General features: G+C 36.5%; 2 protein-coding genes across 3 annotated transcripts; one reads left to right on the top strand and one right to left on the bottom strand.

Annotated features, from left to right (window-relative positions):
• Window positions 1–4,422: 4,422 nt before the first annotated feature.
• Window positions 4,423–5,550, bottom strand: MS3_00006717 (uncharacterized protein). Its single transcript, XM_012938657.3, has one exon. It carries the CDS (start codon window positions 5,138–5,140, stop codon window positions 4,829–4,831), a length of 312 nt encoding a protein of 103 aa, XP_012794111.3. The 5' UTR covers window positions 5,141–5,550; the 3' UTR covers window positions 4,423–4,828.
• A 4,304-nt stretch (window positions 5,551–9,854) lies between these two features.
• MS3_00006718 (uncharacterized protein) lies at window positions 9,855–25,774 on the top strand (the record flags this gene model as incomplete). Of its 2 annotated transcripts, XM_051214938.1 has the most annotated exons (5): window positions 9,855–10,212; window positions 11,873–12,311; window positions 16,627–16,842; window positions 18,240–18,309; window positions 22,443–25,774. In XM_051214938.1, the coding sequence occupies 4 exons, from the start codon at window positions 11,887–11,889 to the stop codon at window positions 23,121–23,123; spliced, it is 1,392 nt and encodes a 463-aa protein (XP_051068123.1). In that variant the 3' UTR covers window positions 23,124–25,774. The 2 variants fall into 2 exon arrangements, with proteins under 2 accessions (XP_051068123.1, XP_012794107.1); XM_012938653.3 differs by lacking the exon at window positions 9,855–10,212 and having other exon boundaries at window positions 11,851–12,311.
• Between the last annotated feature and the right edge of the window lie 801 nt (window positions 25,775–26,575).

Consider the following 26,575-nt stretch of genomic DNA (forward strand, 5'->3'; position numbering starts at 1 on the left):
GTTCTTCGCTTAATGGATGAGAGAATCTTTCTTGACTAATAATAATATATGAATAATAATACATTTCTGCAATGGTAGGTGCAGGCCATTTTTACAGGCTGGCTGGTTGATTAGTTTATCTACCTTATGCCAACTGCGTTTCTTGAGTAGCGCGAGATCTAGATAGGGCCTGTTTCACCCACTCCGGATTTTTCTGTACTTGCACTTACCAGTTCATGGGAAGTGGCGTGATAGCTCACGTGTTGATCATGGGATGAACAATCTTGTTATGGCCTTCAATGTGGTTTCGAACCTACTCTATTCTTATTTGATTAGTTCAGTTACATCAACCAACCAATTTACTGAGGAATCATAATCTCTGACTGCCGGGATATTAGGCCCCAGATACTGGGACAGGGTGTAGTAAATGCTTACTGCATGTTATGTGTCCAAAATCTACAGTACAACACAACATATGTATACTCAAAATTCCATCTGCTAAAGACTCCTTTGTCATTCAACTCAGTCACAAGAAAGCTGTTTCTGTCTCGAAATGTGATTAAGGAAGACCGATAGCAAATTCACTCGAATTAGCGAATGTGCCTTAATTTTTCCCCATGTAAATTCCATATTTTCTGTGTTTCGAAGGGGAATTGAGGTGATATAATCTCTCCACGCGAATAGACTGATTTACGTTTTAATACTAAACTACATCTAATAGTAAATACATTTAAGATGGAACATGGGTGTGGCCACATATAGGTTTTTCCAAAATTTTCCAGGAAACAGTCAATAAACCTTCTATAGTCTCCCGAAAGAAGATTGTACATTTACTTTAGTTCTAAAAACAATGCAAGCAATCTCTGTGGGGGTTAATTGACGATCACTTCCACATCTACCAATTATTTATTTTCATCCTTAAGATTCAGAAATAATGCACCAAGAGTCAAAATTTCCCAACTTCAATGATGCATTCGCACCACACTTCCTACAAATCCTAATTGACTGTACCAGTAAACGAATAAATTTTCAAAGCAATTATTTTATCCTTGATAGTGATACTATGTTGATGCAACTGTACATACCCTTCGCGATCGACTGAGCATCTACGTCAGATAGAGTTTGACTATATTGTGCTATTTATAGCTCACGACAAATTATCAATTAGGAATACATACACTTTAACAAACTGAACTTAATTAAAATAGACATTCACAGCCCCATTTCTAGACTTATTGTTTATTGGGCTTAAGAATAGTTGTATGAAAAGAGACTGTAAATAGTACTGCATTGTAAACCACGTTAAAACAGTAATAATCTTCAGAATTAATTGTTTGCTTATTATAATTGTTGGGGTTAGGCTTTAGTACTTTCGACCAAAGCCTTATTCTCTACAAAAACACGACGCAGAACTGCACATGTCACGCCTTAATTTGAATTTCGTGCAATTATCTACAAACTAATTGAAGAGACAACAACCCAGATGTGTCTCGCTTGCCATGAGACAAGAGACCTGAGAAGTTTGACTTTTCTACGAGTTAAGAGGTATTCTAATTATGATTGTCGGGATACTAAGAGATTACTTTAGTAATGATAAGTCGCTTTTTTCTTCCAGACAAAGATGTCAGACCAAGTCAAATCAGAAGTCGGAAATAAAGATATATTTGGAAAGTTGTTCATATACCTACAAACGTTTGATATGAGCTTACTAGTATTTGCAAGGTATGCATAGAACGGTGAATTTGTGTGGATGCGTAATGGACAGCCTTCACCTAGGGTGTTTCCATCAAGACCAATGCGTTCAGCTTCAACGTTGGAGAAATACAGAACTATTTATTTTATGCCTTTATCTGACCCTACAGCTCACTTCACACGTAACAATGTAGTGGTGTCCCTAAAGCGTGGCCAGCCACAAGTATAAATACAACTAGCTTACCGTTGGTAAACACTCGTTTGATAGGTCGATATCTTCAGCGGCATATGATCATCTTTTTCTAATATTAGCGGCCACGTGTTGCAATACAACACACTCAGAAAATAACATTTTACTTACGCCTATTACTCCTCGTGAAAGAGCATAGGCCGCTGACCAGACTTCGCCATACAGCCCTGTCCAGGGCAATCGTTTCCAGCTCTTTCCAGTTGTTATTCATCTTTTTCAAGTTTGTTTCTATTTCCATACGCAATGTGTTATTTGAATTTCCTCTTTTCCGCCTCCCGTCAGAATTCCAAGTTCGGGCTTCCTTCCTGCTGCAGTTTGATTATTTGTTTTCAATGATGTTTTGGTGATTCGGGATCCGCGATGTTTTCATCCTACAAGTGCATTTCGTGCTATTTTGGACAGCATAAGAGCAAATCCCTGAGTGTGTGGAGCATTTTCCTCTTCATGACTGGAGTTCAGCAGCATCTCTCCCGTATTTAGCCTTTTCTCTCCAGCTTGGTTCCAGTGGGTTTCGCTGATTCCCAGTACTACCAAGTTGTATCTCCTCATTTCCGTTGCTATTTGACTGATCTTGTCGGTTCCCCACATTGTCCAGACGTTCCATGTACCTATAAAAATTGTTGTTCTGGTTGTTAGAAGAGGCACTGGCCTCGTGGCTTCCGAAGGAGCTCGGCTTTCATCATGAGGCATCATATTTCTTCTAAATAAAAACCTTCTAACTCCCAGGACAGAGTTTAAATGGTTTGAACCATTTTTTAGCGAGTTAGTTTTCTACGGGCTAGGGTCGCTAACTCCATGCCCAACCCTCCTCCTTTACCCGGTTTTGGACCGGCATTAACTCTAGAAGAGCTACAGGCGGAGTTACAGAAAAGAATACCGGAGAAAAAACAATTGCTTTGACACATTAGTATTAAAAAAGCCGAGAGTACAACCAAATAATATTACTTACTTACTTACTTACGCCTGTTACTCCTCGTGAAGGAGCATAGGCTGCTCACCAGCATTCTCCATCCAACCCTGTCTTGGGCAATCCTTTCTAGCTCCGTCCAGTTGTAATTCATCGTTTTCATATCTGCTTGTATTATCCGACGCAATGTGTTCTTTGGCCTTCCTCTTTTTCGCTTCCCTTCAGGATTCCAAGTTAGGGCTTGCCTTGTGATGCAGTTTGACGATTTGCGTAATGTATGTCCTATCCATTTCCATCGTCTTTTCCTAATTTCTTCTTCAGCTGGAAGTTGGTTTGTTCTCTCCCACAGAAGGCTATTGCTGATGGTATCCGGCCAATGGATGTTGAGTATCTTGCGTAGACAGCTATTTATAAATACTTGTACTTTCTTGATTGTGGTTGTTGTAGTTCTCCAAGTTTCAGCTCCATACAGTAGAACCATCTTGACGTTCGTATTGAAGATTCTCACTTTGATATTGGTTGAAAGTTGTTTTGAGTTCCATATGTTCTTCAATTGTAGGAATGCGACCCTTGCTTTGCCGATCCTCGCCTTTACGTCTGCATCTGATCCTCCTTGTTCATCTATGATGCTTCCCAGGTATGTGAAGGATTCTACATCTTCCAGAGTTTCGCCATCAAGTGTGATTGGATTGCTGTTCTCCGCTTTGAATTTGAGGACCTTAGTTTTCCCTTTGTGTATGCTGAGGCCTACTGATGCAGAGACTGCTGCTACACTGGCTGTCTTCATCTGCATCTGTTCGTGTGTACGTGATAGGAGGGCTAGGTCATCTGCGAAGTCCAAATCGTCTAATTGGTTCTGAGCTGTCCATTGTATTCCGTGTTTTCCTTCAGGTGTTGAGGTCTTCATAATCCAGTCGACCACCAGAAGAAAGAGGAAGGGAGAGAGTAAACAGCCTTGTCTGACTCCGGTCCTTACTTGGAATGCATCTGTCAGCTGTCCTCCATACACTACTTTGCATTGTAGTCCGTCGTATGAGTTCCAGATAATATTGACAATCTTCTCAGGAACTCCGTAGTGTCGAAGAAGTTTCCATAATGTCCTCCTATCTACACTGTCGAATGCCTTTTCATAATCAATGAAGTTGATGTATAGTGATGAGTTCCACTCAACTGATTGTTCGACGATGATCCGTAGTGTTACAATTTGGTCTGTGCACGACCGATCCTTACGGAATCCAGCTTGTTGATCTCGAAGTTGGGCGTCTACTGCAACCTTCATCCGATTCAGCAACAATCTGTTGAAGACTTTCCCTGGTATTGACAGTAGTGTAATGCCTCTGTAGTTTTCACATTTGCTCAGATCTCCTTTCTTTGGAATCTTGACGAGGTGTTCTTCTTTCCAGTCCATTGGCACTTGTTCCTCCTCCCAAATCTTTTTGAATAGAAGATAAAGCATGCTTGTGGTTGCTTCGATGTCTGATTTCAGTGCTTCAGCTGGTATGTTGTCGGGTCCTGCTGCTTTCCCGTTCTTGATTTGTCTGACGGCCATTCTAATTTCTTCCGTAGTTGGTGGATTGACATCTATAGGAAGATCTATGTGTGCTGCTTCGATGTTCGGTGGATTCATTGGAGCCGGCCTATTCAGGAGTTCCTCGAAGTATTCTACCCATCTGTTACGCTGTTGTTGAATTTCGGTGATTTTCCTGCCTTCTTTGTCTTTGACCGGCCTCTCTGGTTTACTGTATTTCCCTGCTAGTTTCTTCGTTGTATCGTGAAGCTGCTTCATATTTCCTTCTCTAGCAGCTTTTTCTGCCGTCGTTGCTAGTTCTTCCACGTATTTCTTCTTGTCGGCTCTAATGCTCCTCTTCACTTGTTTGTTTGCTTCTTTGTATTCAGCTTGTGCTTGGACTTTCTCTGCTCGTGTTCGGCTGTTGTTTATTGCTGCCTTCTTGTTCTTCCTTTCTTTGATCTTGTCCAGTGTTTCTGTAGAGATCCATTCCTTATGATGGTATTACTTTAGACCGAGAACCTCTTGACACGTTGAAGTTAATGCTTCGTTGATGCCTTTCCAGTTGTCCTCCATAGTAGTTTCTTCTCTTTTTCAGTAGATCTTGTAAGGCTTGAAACCTGTTGTTGAGAGCTATCTTGAATTCATTGAGTTTATCAGTATCTCGAAGGAAGGCTGTATTGAACCTTTGTATTGCTGTTTGTCCACTTGTCCAGTTCTTTTTTAGCTTCAGTTTCAAATTGGCTACAACTAGGTGGTGATCTGAAGCTACGTCAGCACCTCTCCTGGTTCTCACATCTTCCATTGTCCTTCGGAATTTTTTGTTGATGCAAATATGATCTATTTGGTTCTCTGTAGTGTGGTCCGGTGAGATCCATGTAGCCTTGTGTATACGCTTGTGTGGAAATATTGTGCCTCCTATGACCAATTTGTTGAATGCACACAAATTTGCAAATCTTTCTCCATTTTCGTTCCTCTCTCGCAGTCCATGTCATCCCATAATATCTTCATACCCAGTGTTGTCTATTCCGACTTTGGCATTTAGATCTCCCATCAGAATAGTTAGGTCCTTTCTTGGGCATTTCTCAATGATTGACTGCAGCCGCTCGTAGAACTGATCTTTAATTTCGTCGTTGCTATCATTGGTGGGTGCATAACATTGGATAATATTCATTAAGATCCCCTCCTTCTTTGTTTTGAATGATGCTTTGATGATTCTGGATCCGTGCATTTCGTGCTATTTTGGACAGCATAAGAGCAAATCCCTGAGTGTGTGGAGCATTTTCCTCTTCATGACTGGAGTTCAGCAGCATCTCTCCCGTATTTAGCCTTTTCTCTCCAGCTTGGTTCCAGTGGGTTTCGCTGATTCCCAGTACTACCAAGTTGTATCTCCTCATTTCCGTTGCTATTTGACTGATCTTGTCGGTTCCCCACATTGTCCAGACGTTCCATGTACCTATAAAAATAAGATAAAATATAAATTTAAGCGATGTCCCACATGCAATAATCGTTTAAGTGTTCTCGGGACCGTGTAGTTCATCCGGTGCGCGTTGTTTATGGCCAGTTATCAGATACCAGACAAGTTATGTCATGGTCATTGGTTACCAGGGATGGGGTCACGGTTTTGAGGCTGGTGTCGTTCAATTATTCAGATGGAAAGTCGACATAATCGGTGTTTCCTTCTAAGTAAAAGGTTTTAAGACTGTCAGTGTTGATGTTGTCGTTAGTTCCATTCTAGTCTATGACATAATCACGATGTTTGAAGTGACAAACTTTGAAGTGTCTCTCTCGTATTGCGTTTCGAGTGATCGTTGTAATGAGCAGTGGTTTGCCAGAACGTATGCTCTCAATCGTAAGTCGAATTTGACGGAACGTCAGTTGACTGTGGTCGAGTAGAAACACGTTTAACTGAATGCATAGTGTTTGTAAGAACGCCTATGTAGAATTGTGGATCCAAATTTAGCGGAGATGATGAAGGATCAACAAATTCGTCTGGAAGTCGAAGAGTCATTCTGTAAATGAGTTGTACTTTGTTGCAACCAGCGTCAGCTTTCATTGCATTGCAAATATGAAGTAACATGAGTGTAAGAGCCTCAGACTACAATGTACATTTGTAGCTTAGAGTGAAGTTTTTGACTGTCGTGAGATCGTTCTATCAAACCATTATTTGGTGGGTGGTAGGCGGTTGTTCAGAATCATATGGTTCTTATTAGTGTAGCAAAACAACGGAAAAGTCCAAATTCAAACTGGCGCCTACGGTCTGTGTAGTAGTGCTAGTCACTTGACGAAATTGAGGACGTTTGTTCCAGCAGTACTATCCTTGATAGGTATTTCTTCTCCCTATCATATGAAACGGTTCACGCACTTTGGGAGGTAAAAGTATCCACTTGGATCTCATAGGAGTACTGCCAAAGAATGATCGAAACGAGCGTGATGGGTTGCAAAAGAACCTAATGGACATTCGTTGTGCCTAAACACTCGAGATTTCCGAAAATTACACAGGAGTATGCTACTCTCTCACGTCTTCAATCATATTAGGCAGTAAAAATCATTGTTATGAGCGGGATGGTAGTTCAAACACTTTCTGTCAGATATTTCGTACAATGTATTGAAGACGTTGCGTCGATATTGTTTCGGCACGATTGGATGATCACTAACTGTAGGTGTGTCACAAATTAAAGTTTCCTCACTCGTTCGTATGTTTGATTGGTAGTTTCCGAGCTGCAGAATGCAAATCCTGCTGAAGATCATTGTCTACTTTTTAGTCTCATCATGTTTGGGAATTTTGATCCTTCAGAATCTGTTTTATGTCGTTATCCGAGATAAAGCGTCTGTCCCTAAATTGTTTGCACTAAGAGTAATTTGCATATCTGAAGCAAACTACGAAATGTAGTCTAGTTGTCAAAGGTCTCCAAGGGAGTGCTTGTCTAAAGACAAGCTAATAGAGAAAATGATAGGTTTATCGTCGGTAAAAATAGTGAATTCTCGCCCTTTAATTGTATTGAGACTGCTGTGCAGTGTGATACATAGCTGAGAGTTCTCTGACAAAAATTGTATACTTCGATTCAATGTCTTGCAACCGTTTCGTAAAGAATTCCGAAGGTTATCTGGCGTTGTTTATCCACTGTTTGAAACCCCTTCGACTGTCGAGTCGGATGCGTTTACAGAGTTACTTGTAGATGTGTACGATGTCCTGGAAAGCGAGAGCAGATGCTCTGGTGATTACTTTCTTAACCGTCGCACTGCTTTTATTGCGTTGTCATTCTAATTGATGATTTTCTCATTTCCATGAACTTGGTTTGTTAAGGGCTTCGTTAGAGAAGTGCTATCCGGTATGAACCATTGACGAAAATTTACCAGGCCGTTGATCGTCTTTAATTACTTGACTGTGATCAGTTCTGAGTATTCCAGAATGGCCGTCACCTTAGTTCTCAGAGGAAGAATACCTTGAGTATCAATCGTGAGTTTGGTAAATTCCAGATAGTCATTCGTGATTGCCAACTTGATAACAAAGTCGAGATGCTGTAGACGAGATTCTCTGTCAGGACATGCTGTAAAACATAGTTTGTGCTGGCGAGTACTCATCGTTTTATCGATAGAAGAAACGGACAAGTAGTGAGTAGGTCTTTTTTGGTTGTGGAACATGACGGTTAAAGCTCAAGTTTGTTTTTTAACACAGAAAAATCTTCAACCTTCAATACAAAATAATACCAAATACGATGCCAATAGAAAATGCGGAGGTGAATGAATACTTGAGCTACAATGTTTTTACACTACTAAGATGTTTGCAGTTAATTTCTAACCAATCAATTCAAGTTGTTATGCACACATCAACGTAGGCACGCACGAAGTTGAAACCCCTGAATTCGTCGTTAACGGATCACTGAAAATTTTGTGCAGCATTTCTTGAACCGAAAGGTATGCGAAAAACTTTGTAAATGTTGAAGGGTTAGATGACAGAGGTCTTGAAAGTGTGGTATGCAGCCACAGGAATTCGGTAACATACTTCACTAAGATCGATTTTCGAGCAAACAGTTGTACCTTCCAAGATAGCTGTCAGGCAGTGGATGTGTGGCAGAGAGTGACGGTAGTGAGTGATTTTCATATTCAGTCGCCGATGATCACCATTTGGCCGTCAATTGTTACCGTCTGTTTTAGATATTGTGTGCGGAGGAAATGCCTATAGGCTGTTTGACGGCCGAACAAATTTAAAGTCTATCATGCACTCGAATTCACTTTTAGCCAACTTCAGCCTTTAAAGATTTAGTCGGCGTGCTTTCTAGAACACATATGGTCCTGCAGTCATAAAGTGGTTTGCAACAAGTCTGGTTACGCATGGTAATTTTTGTCGCGTTTTGCAAAGTTTGGTGGACTTGGAGAGTGTCTATCTGAAGTACACATCAATTATACGTTTAGCTGTGACTGAGTATAACCTACAACTAGGAAGTGGAGTTTTATAAACAGATACTTTAGTACTCTTGTCTAAAATGGCCCCCATCAAATGTCAGTCTACGACTGACCTCCCGAACACGTAGCAACATTTTCGTCGCTGAGCCATGTTTCAGTTCAGTGTTATAGAGGGTCTGGTTTAACCTTTGCCGATCAGTCAGGTCTTTTCGCCTAAGTATGGCTTCTTTCAAGGTACCATAAGGTTCAGAAACATCACTACTAAACATACTAGGTGTAATTTTCCTGTTAAAATCGTGAATAATTGCCTCTCCACTGCAATGGATTGAGAACGTGAGTCCACCACTCCGTGCTTGTGGAAGCCATCTTTTGCGTAGCAGAATCAGACTTCGATATTATCAGGTGAGAATAGTACGAGTTGAAAGTTGAAGGGCGTAAGCGTTTTAGTCTTTATCAGTTTGAGTGAATGTTTCGTCATAATGAGGATAAAATCTACAAGTATTCGGATGAAAAAATCTGAGAATATGAGAATGATATTGATATGTGGGAGAATAAAATGTAATAAGTAGCGTTATAACGATGAACAGGCTCACAGTTCATCGATTGATGTACAATGTTACGTCGGACTCACCACTAAATATGCCACAGATATTCAGGGTTTGACAGCACTTTTGTCCGTAACATCTCTATAATCGAAGACTATTAACCTAGACAAATCAAAAGCCGATGATGAATAACTTGCTGATATATTGAGAAGCGTTTGATTTAAGCCAGATAGTGGTTAGATGGGACGTGTAGCACACAGTACGCGCTCGTGATCTGATGCGAATGCGTGAGTGAGAGTCTCTAGTCAGGTGTTTCTGTTCAAACCAACGAGTCCAGAACCAATGTCGAAGAATTATGGGACTTTTTACTTTAGGGATTTATTTGCCAGCACAACCTGGTAAAAAGATCAACGAATACATTATTAGAATTCAAAGTCAAGAAAAATTATTGAAAAAATATAGTGTTTAGATCAGTTGTAAACCTGCTGTTGTAGAGGTAAGAACCTTACCGTAATATTAAGAAGCGGACACAAAGAGTCAAAGCCGATCTATACTATTTTCCATAAAGGTATTGTGTTTCGGAAGGCGCTGTAATTGTTGCTTACGCTGCAGCAAAGTATGTGTGGTAAATCAAAGTTTATTATGTTTTTAAATAAGTACCGATTATTTAAGAATGATCAAATAAGAAAGGTCATAAATATTCAAGTCGACTTTATATCATGAAGTATATCGTGTCATTGATTGAGGAATGGAATTCCGCAGGTACAGCAATCACAAAACATATGTAGTAAATTCTTCAAATTATCTTAAAACGGATAGTTATCCAAAGTATGTCACTCCTGAAGTGTGACTGTTTTATGCAGAATAAAGTGGCTAGAATTCGGTCAAGTATTACTGGATTTTGAAGTATCAGTTTGTTTGTGTGGTACTGTCAATATACCAATTTTAATCTTCATGTTTGGTTAATATTAGTATTTTCTGTTCCACATCTACGTGTTTTTTAAATATGCCTGGTATGGGTGTTATGTTTAATTCAAATACAACATAACAGTTTGCTTCATGGTTTAAGTCTTTCCCTCCCTATTCACATGCCTTCAGTCCATTCTCAAATAGATGCTATTTTGAGGAAACAGTATGATTCCGTAGAATAAGCGACTTTCAAGGCAAAACTGATTATTCTAGAGTCAAGCGAGAACTAGGTTTACTAAGTGATTATAATGAGTTCATTTTGTGTTTCATTCCTTTTTCTTTTGATTCTCCACCACATAGGTGGTATTACTTTTATTTTTTTCTTTTCTGTTTAATTCACGTCTTAGTATTAATTGTAAAGTTGTATACTTATATATTTCATGACCTGTCTATATATCCACTTGGGTGTAACTAGGTAATAAACAAGCTGAGAGAAACTTTATTCAAATCTCTTATTAGTGAAGTACAATCTTGGATTCGAATGTTTTAGATTTGTGGATATGATGTAATCAGTAGAATATCATCTGGATGAAGAACAGAACTGTTCATAAAATGTACATATAATTGTATAAGATTAAAATAATGATGTTAATATTATTAAAAGGTATAGAATTGTATTGTTTTATTTCTAGTTGGCTTGATTAGTGATGTATCTTTGTGTATGGCTCTCAATAATTACCCGAACGGTCACCACATTCGCCAAAATACATCAGCTTTCGGTGCTAGGTATTTGTAAGATGTGCATTCGTACGTATATAAAAGAATGTTTGGCTCTTTACTTGCGAGGAAGTGTTTTAGCTTGTGTATTTCAGTCCGTTCTAGTCTAAACTTTTGCATAAAACCAAGTTCACTATTCACACCACATGAAGCCATAGACTTATGTACATATTTCTACTTTGGGTTTGTGTGCTTTTCAAGTTGATTCTGTAGTTTACTCAAGTTTTTCAGAATTCACCATTAATTGAGCTTATTCTATTTTAGATATCAGTTGACCTTATCTCTAGGACAATTATTAATCATTGTATTTATTTACTATATGACGATTTAATGAACTGCTGTTTGTTAGTTTCTCCCTTCAGAACTACAGTAAATGAGGATTAGGTACCTAGAAGACTACTTGAGAAGTTATTCTTTAGAATGTTTGATGTCAGAACAGTTTGTTACTTGCAAGCTTAGTATCGACTCCATACGTACTAACGTGGTTGTATTTTTAGTTATCTGAACGCTTTTTTATTTCAAGGAACTATGTTGATTGGATAAAAGACAAAGATTTCAGATGGATAGGGGTGTAATATGTAAGTATATAAGGACACACTTTTATATTTGTTTTTAAACAACATAGTCCTAAAGGTTGTCAGACTATCCAAATGAGTAATTCATGTGAGTTCGAAGTTTGTAACTCAGTTTTCATGAAATATTATATTCAACCGTCTTTAAATTTTAAGCTCTGAGTAGACCAACATTTTCGTTCTAGGTCCTGTATTTATTTTTCTGTTTCTTCACGTATCATATAGGTAGCGAATCGACTGGACTTGTTTAATTTATGTCGATGTAAATTCAGGCCACCCATTATTTATGTATTTTATTCGTCCGAATGATTTTCTCTTTTGTTACAGAAGCTAGTCAGACTATGTTTCGTTTGTTAGTTCCTTTCCGGTGCAAGTCACAAAATGTACCGAAAGAATTAAACTTACTGCAAAAACTAAGATATCCTTTATATCTTAGTTTATCTTCTGGAATTTTATATCATAGTTTTAAGTCTCCAGATAAGCATACTTGCCCAACTTTATTTGAAAATAAAGACAAACAAAAAGAGATCACTCATCCTACTTTGGCAGATTTGATCCTTTTATTCAGTGATCAAGATAATCAGTCATTCAATAAATTACCTAATGAGGCGAAAATGAACCGGCTATTGAAAATTAATCAAGATATTGAAGATGAGCTACCACTGTTCTTTGAAAAAACCCTTTTTAATGAATTACCGAAAAATTTGCTAGATTCTGACACTGTTGTTTATTATGAAAAAAGAAATGGTTCCGTCTGCAGATTGAGGTAAGTATACAACTTCTCTTCTAGTCATTTTCCTATACCTGGAGAAAGCATATATTGTATCAATTCGTTATTTGTAGAAAACGTTACGAAGTATACCTAGCTTGTTACCTATAGTTTTTTATCAGCGATGTCTCAAAAGTATCTGTTGTATGTAACAAAACCCTTGAAAGTCAATAGGGTTTCCAGCAGCAGATAGATTCAAATTGTTGGCTGTATACAACTGGTAAATTTTGTAATCACAGTCTACAAGACACCCATAGTGAGTAGTCGGTGACTCAGAGCTATATAGTTCGAAATCGTTAGCTGTAGTGTAGATGCTGTGAATACTGCCATACTTTGTTATAGCTTCTTTCTCATTTTCTTCCAGTTCATTACCGATATAAGAATATAAAGTGGTAACTAGGTAAAAATTTGTGCACTCGACACTGAGTAATAATTTTCGTATGGCTATTAGTAATACTATCTGGTAACCCGAATCAAAGTCGGTGGAGCATGTCAAAAACCTGCGAATCAGCAATTTGAGAGTAAAGTTTTGTAGTCTTTAAGCCATCATTCAAATGAAAACTACAGGACTTCATTCAGCCATTACGATATTGTTTTTAACTGATTATTAATGCCCATTATAAATGTAAGTTCATGATAAAAGGAATCTCCAGAGTAATCGATTTACCCCACAAACGATTTAATCATATGCCTCAGTTGCATTGTTTCAGCTGACTTGACGTCTCGATGAATTAATTTGCGATTCTTAAAAATGTTCTTTTCTTTGTTGTAACGTGTGGACTGCAGGTTAGGTGCGCAGCGAATATTATCGATCGATTCAGTGACACGGAAAACACGTAGCGAACGACCTAGTGCCCTGATTGGTCCCGCTTCCCTGTCTAGCCCAGCCAGTTGAGTCTAGAACGCAAGTCACAGCCTCTGAGTTATGAATCATTAAATTTCAGACGTACTCTATTTATATACTAACCAAACAGACCACATCGTACCATAAAAATAGAAAACAACATCTGTATAATATTTAACGAGTGAAATAAATAACGACCAATAGGGAATGTTCATTTAACGTTCAAGGACATCATTAGACTTAACATGCTAATAATTGGCACATTATTCCTCAGCATCCATAACATTCTTATCTCCTAAAACTTTATCATGACATTTTCACTTTCAATCAAAATCCGATGACTGATGTCGTTGTCCGTAAATACTTTAAGTGAGCTAGTTGTGCTTAATTATCTAGTGTTCTTGTCATTAGTATCTAACCCAAATCTCAATATCTGTCATTCATTCACTCAATTACAAACGGTCTTCATTCATTGTTCTTCCAGAGAAGCCTTGAGTTTTCTTATCAAATATCATTACGGTTTTAAAGAAAACAGTCAATCCATATAGGCATCACATAGAACGATCTGTCGCTATGATCAGATTATTAAGAAAATTTTGATATCTTGACATCGAAACTGTAAGAGGGTTCACTTAACAGGTGTTCAAACGAATTTCATCGTCATTTTTCTAGTTATTACTAGCATTCTATCTTACATAAATTCTGACATGTTACTGACCCAAAAATGCGTCACACAAGTAAAATGATGGTGTTTTTAAAAAACAAAGGAGAAAAGAGTCATACAGTCAATCAATAAATAGACAAATATGGTATGACGAGGACTACAGTTTACTCAAAATGCACCCTAGAAAGATCCCTGTTAAGCAAGAGACTTCATTTCACTTATGTGGAAAGTGTGATAAACGACAGTAGGATAGCCACTGACTTTTATTATGAACTACACCTACAGTTGTCTCAACCTATTGAGTTGCGCGATCTCTGGGATCTCACTCAAGGAGTTGTGGTGAGCCCCCAAATGCCAGTTCTTTTCACCTGTCTTCGATACCATAGAGCTAAGTTATCAATTGACAACCCCTTTGCCTTCGCCACGCAATCCCGGCGTTGGAAATTAACGCACCATGTCGAATTCCATGGTATGACATTTATATAGCATGAAAAAGCTGCCAACGTCGTTGTTGGTGACATAAACGAAGTTATCGTTAATGCTGCTGACTGCGGACCAAACTACGATTAAACTAATATGATGGACGATTGGTTAGATATTGACACTGTGCTGAAATTTGGTTGTGATCCACACAAGCTGCAAAAGGCGGCCACTGTCATCCGACCTACGAAAATTTGGTCCCCATTGGCCATTGTGACTTCTCTGTGCCCTGATCCCTACCCTGCGTATTTACGTTCCCAACTAACCCCAATGTATCTGTCAAAAGCGCTTTATTAAAAAGGCTATTTGATCGGTATTAAGTTCCATCTGCTATTCCGAATCATCACCGTGCAGGCAAGTTCTTGATTTAATTAAGCCTTCTAGTCCAACAGTATGTAAATGATTATTCACTAATATTCATCATATTGGGATGCTTCAACTCAGTTGCTTGAACGTTAAAAGACACGACTCACAATAAAAGTCAGTGACGGTCATGCTATGGTTTTCCTTAACACTCTTCATAAAAGTGAGAACTTTGACTGGAAAACGTTTTTCTGGTTGAATTTTTTTGACCTATTTATTTCTGTTATAACTTGTGGCCGTGTGTCCTATTAATATATAACGTGATGATACCTCCAATTAGAGAACGGTGACTTATCGACCGGGCCAATGACACATAAACCCGTACGAGTAGTATAAAGTCCGTATCGGTACTTCTTGTCTAGCCCTGCCTTTCGAGTTCAGAACACAAATCTCAGCCTCTGCAATATGAATCATAGATTTCAAACATACTTGGTTTATATACCAACCAAACAGACCACATCGTACCATAAAATAGAAAATAACATTTGTATAAGATCTACCCAAAAGTGGCTGTAATTATGCAAGACTGTAATTAATAAACTAGTAAATCGCATAATAATGGTTTATAGGTCAAAATAAAGTTCATAATAAGGGGAATATGAAAATACATAATTTAGTTACTTGACCATTATATGATAATATGTGTATAGTGTTAGTCCATTCACTATTCTCGTCGGGATATAACAGTTTCTCCTCTATTAAACTACTATCATCCACTCGGTTTTCATCCACTTATTTATGTTGATTATACTCCCCCTCCTCATACTTGTTCACAATATCATTCTCTTATATGTGGCGCATATTTATAATGGTATCTCCTTATACCAGTATTTATCTTAAATAAAATAAAATATTTCGAATGAAGGCGTAACCAGTTAACCCTTCATCTGCTATGACGCTAAGTGCGACATAAATGTCAACGAAAGTGGGTGCTCATGCCACGGGGTTACCGAATAAACTCACGAGGAATAAACTTTTTGGATGGCCAGATACGGAACGAATTTGTATCACTTTAGAGTTGTGCATATAGTTTCACATATACAGCATACATCTATGTCAAGACTCCGAATATAGCCAAACCTATCTGCTGCCCGATCTGCATCAAAGTGCACGCGTGGCTTTAGAAAAGCTATATCAGAGACTTTATTGGTGACCATTTAGCAAATTGAAACTGTTTCGATAGACATGAACTGAAAACGGAAACGAACTGGCAAGTAGGTCGAAGAAAAATAAAAGTAAACACAGATTGAAAATAAAAGGGGAAAGACGTATAGTGAAATGTAATAATGTATCGTCAATTATCATCTAAGTAGTTAGTGAGGTTTAACGAGCAGAATATTTTTTCGTAGCTATCTAAACAAATGTTTGTGGTCTGGGTGCTTACTGGATGCCCAGATCAAAGCATGTAGTTTATTCAGGAGAAAAGCCGATCCTTCCACATCAAAGCATTTGGGGGAAATCGATTATTTATATCTATATCAGTAGCTTGTAACGCTAAAATAAAAATTAAAATATATCTCATATTTAACCTAAATTTGTTTATATTTTTCTGGTTGTAGGGATACATGAATGTTCAGATTTTAGTCTACTAAAATACTATCTTGTTTCATTTACTTAGCAGAACATTGAAAATTCAGTGTCTTCTGTCTGGGACACTCAACAAGTTGAATAATATTTCTGATCTTTATCATCGTCCGAATCATAGTCTCGCTGCTTAGTTATTTTGGTCATCAATGCCAGACGGAATTACGACTCACAGTAATGCTAGCAAAAAAATTAATTGTGATAAAGCTTACATCGAAATATAGATTTTGTTAACCTTAGCGGTTTATTTATTTGGATGACTATCGGAGATACTAGTAGTGATTTCTATTTCTGCCAAGATAAGATACCAAAGACTTATACGCCTCCAAAGAAATATTTTTTAAAATTTCTCCTTTTTCTTTCCTTATTCACCTTAGAGGTGAGTCCTGGATTCGTACTTTAGTAGTGGCTAGTCGGGCCTATTTTTCTATGCGTTCATATGGTCGTCGACTAGAATTGACTAGTATTTTATCTGATACAGAAAGGTGGGAAGTCGAAGTTTGTTTTCGAATCGTTCTGTTACCTTCACCATCCAAAAGAGAATCTCATTTACCTTCAGATAAATTATTAGAAAGATTAGAACAACGAGCTCAGTAAGTTAATCTATAACTGTTAAACGTAGATATTTTCTTAAATATACTTTTATTCATGTTTTCATTAATATCTGTTAAGAAATCACTAGAGATCAACGAGCACCAGATAATTCATTGGCGCCTGGCTTCAAAATCTATTCTCGCGGTTCAGATGAGAAGTCACAACTGATAGATCTCAACAATGTCAATAATGGTAGCAGTTATCCACCATTGGTATTAGAGTTGAAGATACGAATCACTGGATAAAACGTAATGGTCTAGATGTATCGTGGTTACTGGGGTACTAAGTTGAAAAAATTGTTTGCAGTGCTCCTCGGCTTTTAATGATTTTCTAGCTGATAATGAAAAATAACATTAAATAAGGCTAATTTTTACTCATGTTTCAACCAAACAGTACATATTTTTGTTAGCCTTTCAAAATATTACACTAAACAGTTCGAAATTCTGTAAACTGCTTTTTCTCTGGTTGATATCCGTAGTTAAAATGCAACACAAGGAGTAGTGTTTATCTGAAGTGCTTAGTAATTTATGCGTTCATATGAACTGTCCGTTCGGAAATGCGATAGGTTTGGAAATATTTGAGCGCAACGTATCCTAATAAATAGTACACGTTTTTTAATTATTTTCTTTGTTAATATTCTAAATGGTAAAATGGTGGATTCATGGTTAATGGGTCTCAATCAAAGTAATCACAAAATAATTTAGATAAAATGACATCACAAACGAATGATGTTCATCAAGTGTGTTTTTCCTCAAATGTACGTCGACCGTAAAATAATAACACTAGCTGAATTTGGATAGGTAATTTAACTCTGTATGCTTTGTATCCACATTTTTCAACTTGGATGTCTGCTTACAACTTTCAAATTATTTCTACCTGAATTTTGTTATACACTGTTTTTAAATGCTTTGTCATTATCTTAGCTTATAAACAGTCATTACGGATGGTAAGCTCTATGATTTTTAAGTCACTTTGTCCATCTTCTCTTACGGTAGGGTGATGATGCCGTAACCCATTTGGCAAGAACGGGTTCATGTACTCAGCTTTGACCCACGTTGTTAATTTGAAGTCTAGTACTACCTGTTAATCATCTATATCAAAGTAGGTGGTCTTGAATTCAAAACTGAGATTTCTATGTTTGAAAACTAAATACCTTAAACACTAAGTTACCACTCTAAGACCCGAAACATGTGTCGATAGTAAAGTTTTAGGCTAAAACCAATCTTCTATCTTATTTATCTTTGTTTTTCAATCGATCTTTATCTATATTTTTATAATAAAAACATTGTCTCTGTACTAATTTTTCGTTTATCTCCAGTTCCCATTTCGAATACATTTCGTACGTTAATACTGTACAAATCCACTAATAGTCTTTTCCTGTGTTTCATTTATTTAGGTGGCGTAATTTTCGAGCTACTTTCTATTTGTCTGATTCCGGTAAAATTAATGCCATAAAACTCACGCAGGTTGGTTATATAACTACATGTATTTTACTACTGCTTTTTTGCGGTGTTTTTTCTAATGAACACAGCACTTATTGGGATATTGAGTTACTGTTTTTTTGTATTTTGTCTGACCCAGCTTAAACACTAGAACCTGAAATTGTAGTAATTGTGATGTACCAGGTGAATAAAGTCAGTCAGTTTATGGAGCTGTTCAAGAGTTTGATTTAACTATTCATCATGCAGTTAGGTAACATTGAGTAGTGGTTACATTCTTGTCCGGTATTAGTGTCTTAGTTTCTAGTCGTATATGTTGTCACTGTTACGACAATACGTTATGGAATAAGATTCGGTGGTCAATTACTATTTTCAGAGTTTTGATTTTTTTAACTCGTTGAAAAATTACCAAACACTGGTTTTCGTTTCTCACTTAAATGGTCGCCTAGTTAAATTTGGAAAACCATCTGCCTTACTTCATTTAAGAATAAATCCATGTTACTGTTTAGCCAACTAAACACTTAGTATCCGTTTCTCATTTTGGCATCTAGCAGCGAAACATTATACTTAACTTAATCCAACGTTGAGAGTCAAATTATACGTATCATTCTACTCATATGTTTTTTCCACTATTATTGAATTAATTCGTTATAACAAGCATGTTAGACGTTCGTTTTGAAGTGAAATCTCTAGAGGGTCCTGTAATAATGCGTGTTATTACATGCCTACATGATTCATTGTCACTATTTAAATTCCAGCCACCAAGTCTCGTCGTGCGCCTCCCCTACTTATTCCTGTTTGAGCAATCAAATAGTATCACTAGCCGTTACGCAAGAGATACAGCTCAAAGTTAATTATCCGAACTTCTGCTTGGTTAGTAAGTAAAATCTTTCCATTAATTATCGTAATTTAGGTCTTCCAATCATTTTGAATTAGTTAGTAAGTCAGTGCAGTCTCGTGACAAGTTTATAATTGTGTTTAAAAAAATTTATCTTTGAAAAGTAAAGCAATAAGAAGGAATATACATAGTACAGAACAAAGATAAAAATCGAGATCATGCCTGGTGGCTGAATATTGCTGTCCGATCCGATAGCTTAATACATATTTATGAGTACTATCCGTTGAGTTACAGGTATTACGAAGGGCAAATTTTATAATTTAATATTGATTTCATGACGCAAATATGCCGTATACATGTATTGTTAGGATGGGCATTTTTTTGAATATGCTTAGATGTTAAACTTCAAGACGGTTTATATTTCAAATAAATGCAAGTGGTCATTAGTGCGTCACACTGCACCTTGATTGATACCACTCGATCGGCTCCAGATAACATGATATTGGTTACTTCTCAGTAGTCAATCAGTATGACTATCAATAGTAAGGTCTGTGAGTGTGACGTGGTATAGTATGAGTCCCAATTCTATCATGGAGCATCGATTCTTCCGTTAATAATGATATGGTTTGCTAATGATCTTCAAATAATAATTTCTTTGAAAATTGCATCTTATGTTGTATCCACAATGTATGAAATGACTTTTAATAATCTATACATGACCTGATAACACCGTTCAGTCTTTCTAGGTATTTGTTGATCTTTTATCATTAAAGTTCACTAAATACTTGATTATTCTAAGAGCCACGGATAATTTTTTCTGTGAGATGATTGTGAAATTTGTAGCTTGGGAGAATGATATTTGTGGAGCTGTTTCCTGAACTGAGTAGTTTATTCGTGAAACTTTCATCGTTTTTCTAAATAACAACAGCACTTCAGATATTAGTGGGCTATTCGAATTTCTCTATATAATACTAACATCTTGTTCTGTAGACCTTGAATTCGACTGGTTATTGTTAACACTTGTCCTGTTATTCTCTGTTTCTTGACCTAATTGCTGTTTATCATTTCTCTGACTGGTTAATAGATTTGATCAGTTTCGATATTTTGGTTAATCCTATCCAGACCAAAAGATGAAATGCCAAAACAATAAAGTTTGACATAATCTAAAAATTAAATTACCCCAATTTTGAAAAGCATTATATGAATCTAAGTGGCCACTCTCTTCTTGTTAACCCCGATACAAACACTGTATTGCTGTAATATACTACAAAGTTTCGGTACATGGAAATAACTGCAGACACATTCGACTGGAAAAACTCCTTAATCGTGGACACAAAGAATACAAAGAAGATCAAGGAATTTTTAGGAGCTTGACGCTTGGGTCAGTAATCAGTTATTAATAAACATCGACGGTGATATATTTTTAAGAACCAGTTAGAGGAATAATCAGCAACACTTAGGTCAAGAACCAGGTCGATAAGAAAGAAAATAAAAGTGAGTTTGCTGAGAATAGCAGGGCATGTATTAACGATAACTAATCAGATTCAAGGTCGACAAAAAAAGATGTTAGTTGTACGTGGAGACATCGAAATAGTTCATTAACATCTGAAATTTCAACTGGTGAAGTTATTTAGAGTTACGATGAAAGCTTTACTCAGTTCAGGGGACACAACTCTACCGAAAACTTTTTTCTGCTTTTCGTCAGCTAATATGGTATATCTACCATTTTTGAGCTCTTGAAAACAACCATAGTCTTTAAAATAATTAGACATACTTATTTTAAAATTATTGGCTCAGATAAAATCCTTTACCTCACTTTTAGATGCGATTTTTTCTTACCTAGCTATACGGCTTAAAATTTGATAGTTCACTTGTATAAAGTCAAATTTTTTCTATGCAAAAATACTTGCCTATTGCTGTTATATGACAAATGTTTCATTAACACAGCTCAAATAAATTAATATAAATGTTTCCTTTTTTTCTGTCACGATTAATATCAACCCGCTTATAACCATAGTTTCTATTCAGATAAGAAAATATGTTTAAAAAAGAGTAATTTCCAAAGTATTGTCTGTCAGATAATGTGTCAATTGATACCTTTTTGAAGAATTTAGACATCTTAACGATTATATTTTCAAACATTTTAAAAGGTTCTATCATTGTTATTTTGATGTCTATGCCTTCGATGCTTAAGAATATTGGGATTGTCTTCTTTACTAATATCATTTCTGTTTCCGTTTTAAACAGTATATCAATTTAACTATTAATACCCAAAACTTTTTCCCCTGTACAAAACCAAAGATGCATGAATGGATGTTAAACATAGTATTTTATATCATTGTTGTTACACATTATGCTTTTGTGGTCTACGCCACAATTGTAAACTGATTCGCATTCGTACCAAAATGTATACAACAGCAAGAAATCGGGATTATCAATATATGTAACAAAAAATCATGTTTTATCTTCTAAATGATGCTGATTTTTAACCCGGATGGTGTAATAGTAGTAATAATCGGTTATAATATCTTTGATTTAATAATTCCTCAAACATTCTTCAGTTTTCATGCAGAGCGCTTTTAAGCTTCTATTTCAAGTAATTTAGTATTCTTTCAGAGTAAGATCGTTTTTTATTAAAAGTTTTGTCCGGCGTTGACAATGTCAACCATTTTATATTGACCCAGTGGTCCATAGTTATCGTATTCATTGGGAGAAATAAATGTCATCAGACTTAATTCTGTATAACATTTAAGGTCAAATTAAAATTAAACTAGAACCGTCTAATTCAAATGGTTGCTTTTATTGACCTTCCAGCTGATTTTATTTTATTATGAAACATTGCTTATCGAATAAAAGTTTTTTCCTACAGATCGCTTGCTATTGTGATGTCTTCTGTTTAGTTATGTTGCACTCAAAATTTGAGGTTTTCATATTCCACTATAGAATCGGTTTTTCTACATGGTTGGAATTATTATTAACAATGATTTTTGTTCTCATGTTATTTATTGTAAACTGTCTCTAAACTGTGATGAAGTGAAATTAATACTAAAGTTTACTACCTGTCACTGACCTCTAGTTTGTTTGACTTTGAAAGGGTTATCGTTTGATATTATTATAGTATTTTCGTCTTTTGTTTTTGTTGTAAATCTTAATAACCTAATATTCATAGTTGTAAATATGACTTGAGTTTTCTTTCACCAGGTCATAATTATTAATTTATATATTGATTTTATAGTTAAGCAAATTGATGGTATTGTATTTCTTTATATGCGGTTTTTATGTACGCTGGTATCTTTGAATAATTATAATCTTATTTTTTAAGTTACTACCTCCGTTCAAGGATTCAACTGCTTTATATCCTTTGAATCAACTGACAATTAAGAAAATTCTTGCTCCCAGTCTATCTGGTCGACGTCATTTACCCACTCCTACTTCTCATGGTTTTGGAGAATTATCATTACAACGTAACGATGACATCAGTAACTATGGTAATCATAATGATGGCGTTATATTTTGGACACTGGGTAATGTTAAGTATTGGTTCCACGTAGTTGATAAGATTGTCAAACCATTTGATATAGTTATTACTTCCCTTCCCGACGATCAAGTTCACTCTGGTCTTGTGGGAAAAGAACAAACTGCTTGCATTTGTCTGTCAAACGATCATCCGACGACATGTGATCATACTACAAATTATATACCACCTGTTCAAACACCTTGTCAATCGTTTTCATTGAACTCTATTTTATTAGAATTCTATATGAAACATTCTCCATCAATTAGGAATAATAGTCAGATCACAACAGATAAACAACGGAGTTTGAAAATGTATTCTACATCCTGTGGTCCATATATATATCCAGCTTTTTATTCATTAGACAATTCAACTAAATCAAACCACATTCCTACCGTAGAACAATTCAACTTATCTAACTATTTTGCTTCTTTCCCTTCACCTAGTGATATGTCCTCTGTATTTTACTTATACAAACTCTATATTTAAATTTTCGACCAGTCCTATTTTGTATATTACATATATCTTCAGAAAAAGCGAATAGTATCTAAGATCATATCAAATCTACAAGTACATAAACATACGCTCATGTATGAGTTGAGTACAGTTTCTGCACAATACTTTTTCCCATATACTAGATTTCTCCTCTGTTTTAAGAAACAGATATTCAGAGTACTTTTCTATAGGAAAATATACCAGTGATTTTATCTGCAGTTTGTCAACACACAGCTTTGTAATATTTACTTCTTTGGTCATCTTTGTTGAGATCGTAATAGTCTGCTCAGTGGGGTTCAAATGTTAAAGCTTTTTATTAATTACATACTATGTATTTGAGACATCGCATATTCAAGCCTATTAAATGTATCACTTGATAAGATTGAAACAGCATAAAGTTAAAGTTAACTCAACCTTTTTCTATGTGACCGTACTTTAAAGTATATTAATGCAGTTTACAACTGATATAACAATACTTTTGTTGGATAATATTTGGGACACATCTGTTGACTTCAAAGCAGCTTGTAAATCAGAGCACCGATGTACTCTGTGTAAGTTAGTGTGAGATTGTTTTGTCATTATGTAAAGTGCAAAATAGTCTGTGCGTTCCCGAAAATAATGAAACAGTACTTATATAAACTCTTCATCAGTTGTCGATAGACTAAGCATCTCAGTGCGTGTACAATAAAATTCACTTGGTGAAGTCTGTTGACCAACTCATATTATGACTAAAATTTCTAACACAGGAGAATGTATTTCTAGAGATATGAATCCTAGTAGATAGGTCTAACTTTCTGAACGAAAAACTTCATATTCCCACTGCTTCGAATGTTTTCTGGTATTAGGGTCACTGGTCGCTCACATTGAGGAACAGACCAAATTTTTCTTAGTTAAAATTTCCTGACATTTAGCCATTGCAATGGTTATTCGTTGTTTGTAATGAATGGAATTGACGGTTATCTAGTATCAGGGGATACATTCTAATCTGTGTTTATTAATGCACATACTTTGACAGTTTTTTATTTCAAGTTACCTATCTTTTGGAATGTTAATAGACATTAGGTTTAGAGAGGTTACTTTGTTAAATGATAATGTCTATGCTTTGACTCTTAATGGTTTATATTGTGTTTATATAATCACTAGCCCTTTTTGTTATCCAAAGTTAACCTAAGGACAGAAATACGGCGGTCAAACCGTGCTAACGAGTTGAAAGCAGCAGCTACATCTTGCAACTTCCAGCATCCGTTTCATTTCATCCAAGCTACTAGCACTGAGAAGTCCGGTGTGAAGTTGATGGGGCGCCGATCATTAATATTAAACGACAACTTAGATGATGGGCGCAGTTCTTCGAGGAACATTTCAGCCTGTTTACTTCTCCGGCAACATCCATCAAACTGCACTGTCCTCCACGGCTCACGACAATGGATTCATCTAACGAGACAGAAGTCGGCGGGGAACCCCATCTTTGGAAGTGCCACAGGGTGCTAGGTCCAGATGAACTGCCGACAGCTCATTTTAAAGTCGGTGGAGAACTTCTGGTCAGAGAAACAACTGGGTTTGAAAAGATGCGAGAAAGTGTCCCAACGTTCTGAAATGATGTGATCATCATCCACATCTTTAAGATGAGGCTTCGCCACCTTTGTAACAGCTATCGCGTGATCACTTTGTTTTTAATTTTGTCTATACTATTGATTTCCGTCATAATTCGTGGATTGCTCGAAACCCATAAAAAGTTAACTCCCTAGCAACAGGCTTGATCTCTTTTAGTATATCAATGTATTATTCGTACCTTCACTCTCTGTCAAGTGCTAGAGTGCCGTTGCATTTATTACATTCATTGTTTCTTGATATCAAGGTCGTCTACGATCTGTTGAACCGAACTGTTACCTGTTGTCTTTTGGAGAAAGCTATGCTTTTGAATTTTGTTAAAATCTTGAAGGTTCTGCATAAAAAACTTCAGTTAGGGTAAGAAAATAGAAGCCCCACTGGAGCAATGAGTTTGGAGACGATTGTTTAATCTCATTACTCCAATTCGAACGTCATTCTGGAGATAGCTCTTATTTAAGTAGGTAGCAGTTGTGTGGATCTGTCACCAGGTGAGACTTTTCGATCTAAGGTGTGTGGATGGGATTGTCTCACTTTGTAGCGCTACTAAAGATATGGAGGTTACACCTAATCAGCCCACATACACTTTGCACGTAGATGCAAAGAACTCATGTAGGACCGACATGAGATAAGTAGGACTGATGGTTCGCCATAACTCCCCGGTTGAATCCTTTATGTGGTGTAGCTTAGTGGCTTAAGACACAAACAGACATGAGTCAGTGATTGTTATTCTGTAGTTTTCCTCTACATTTTTGGGTGACGCTAGATACTCATAAGTCACTTGATAAACATCCTACTTTCGTACTTTTATTTTGGAAATTTGAATTTCTCGTTTTTGCACGAAAAGCACCCATTTTTACTCCCAATTTGTATTTTCCTCTTAGAAGGACCCTAAATTTTGTTTGTTCCTCTCCTCTTTTTATACGCTATTTCGTGACGTCTTTCAAGGGTATATTTTTGCTGTATATATACTTATGAGTTAGGTACTTGTTGGTTTGTGCTTCCGATTGCTTGTGAAATATACATTTCCCTCGGTTGAATCTGGTCTTCTCCCTCTAGTTAGCAGGGCTGGGATACGGGAATAGTGTTGCTTGTCATGTTGTTATGTTGCTGAATTTCGTTTTGTTCGCTGGTTTAAGGTGATATCGTAACTTATTCAAACGTAGGAACATTCTTCATAAGAGCGATAGCTATGTATTTGGTTGTAAAACGTTTTCCCTATTGCATTGTTTGGGCTGATTTATCTCACATTTTACGAGCTATTACTGTTCGCTTATTTCCTATTCAAATCTTGAATCACTTTGATGCAATCTTCTCAACATTTGTTTGGACATGTATGTACCATACAATTATAAAAAAGTGTTCGGTCTGAGTGAATAATTTAATCGAAAAGGTAATTTTCCTCGCTGATTTCTCGTTATTTTTATTCAATGATACAATGGGTTTTTTAAATTACTTCTTATTGGCTTATTTTCCTCGTTTTTTCAAGAGGTAAAAGAACACCTCAGAATCCTAGTCTTTGTTTACAAATCGAAGGTCACAATACAACCAGTTTCGTCCCAACGGTTTATAAGGAAGTGACATGACGATTTGTTAGACTTTTACTAACCTGTCTTTCTTTAACGTTGTGAAGAGACTAAGGTTATGGTCAAGTTTTGTGTTACACAATAGGAGTTGCAAGCGGAGGATATTAAACTAACATTTCGTCATTAAATAGAAGAGGTAAATAAGTATTTTAGGACATCTGTAAACTCTTAGCTACCTAACTTTGACTTCTACAATATCTTGCCTCTAGAATCGACTTCTATTGGAGTTTTGCTCCGATTAATCTTAAAACATGC

The sequence above is a fragment of the Schistosoma haematobium genome, chromosome 2, assembly GCF_000699445.3.
Source record: "Schistosoma haematobium chromosome 2, whole genome shotgun sequence".
NCBI lineage: Eukaryota > Metazoa > Platyhelminthes > Trematoda > Strigeidida > Schistosomatidae > Schistosoma > Schistosoma haematobium.

Bases quoted from the DNA above. Each gene is read 5' to 3' on its own strand.
- MS3_00006717 (XM_012938657.3), bottom strand. From the start codon at position 5,140: ATGGAAGATGTGAGAACCAGGAGAGGTGCTGACGTAGCTTCAGATCAC.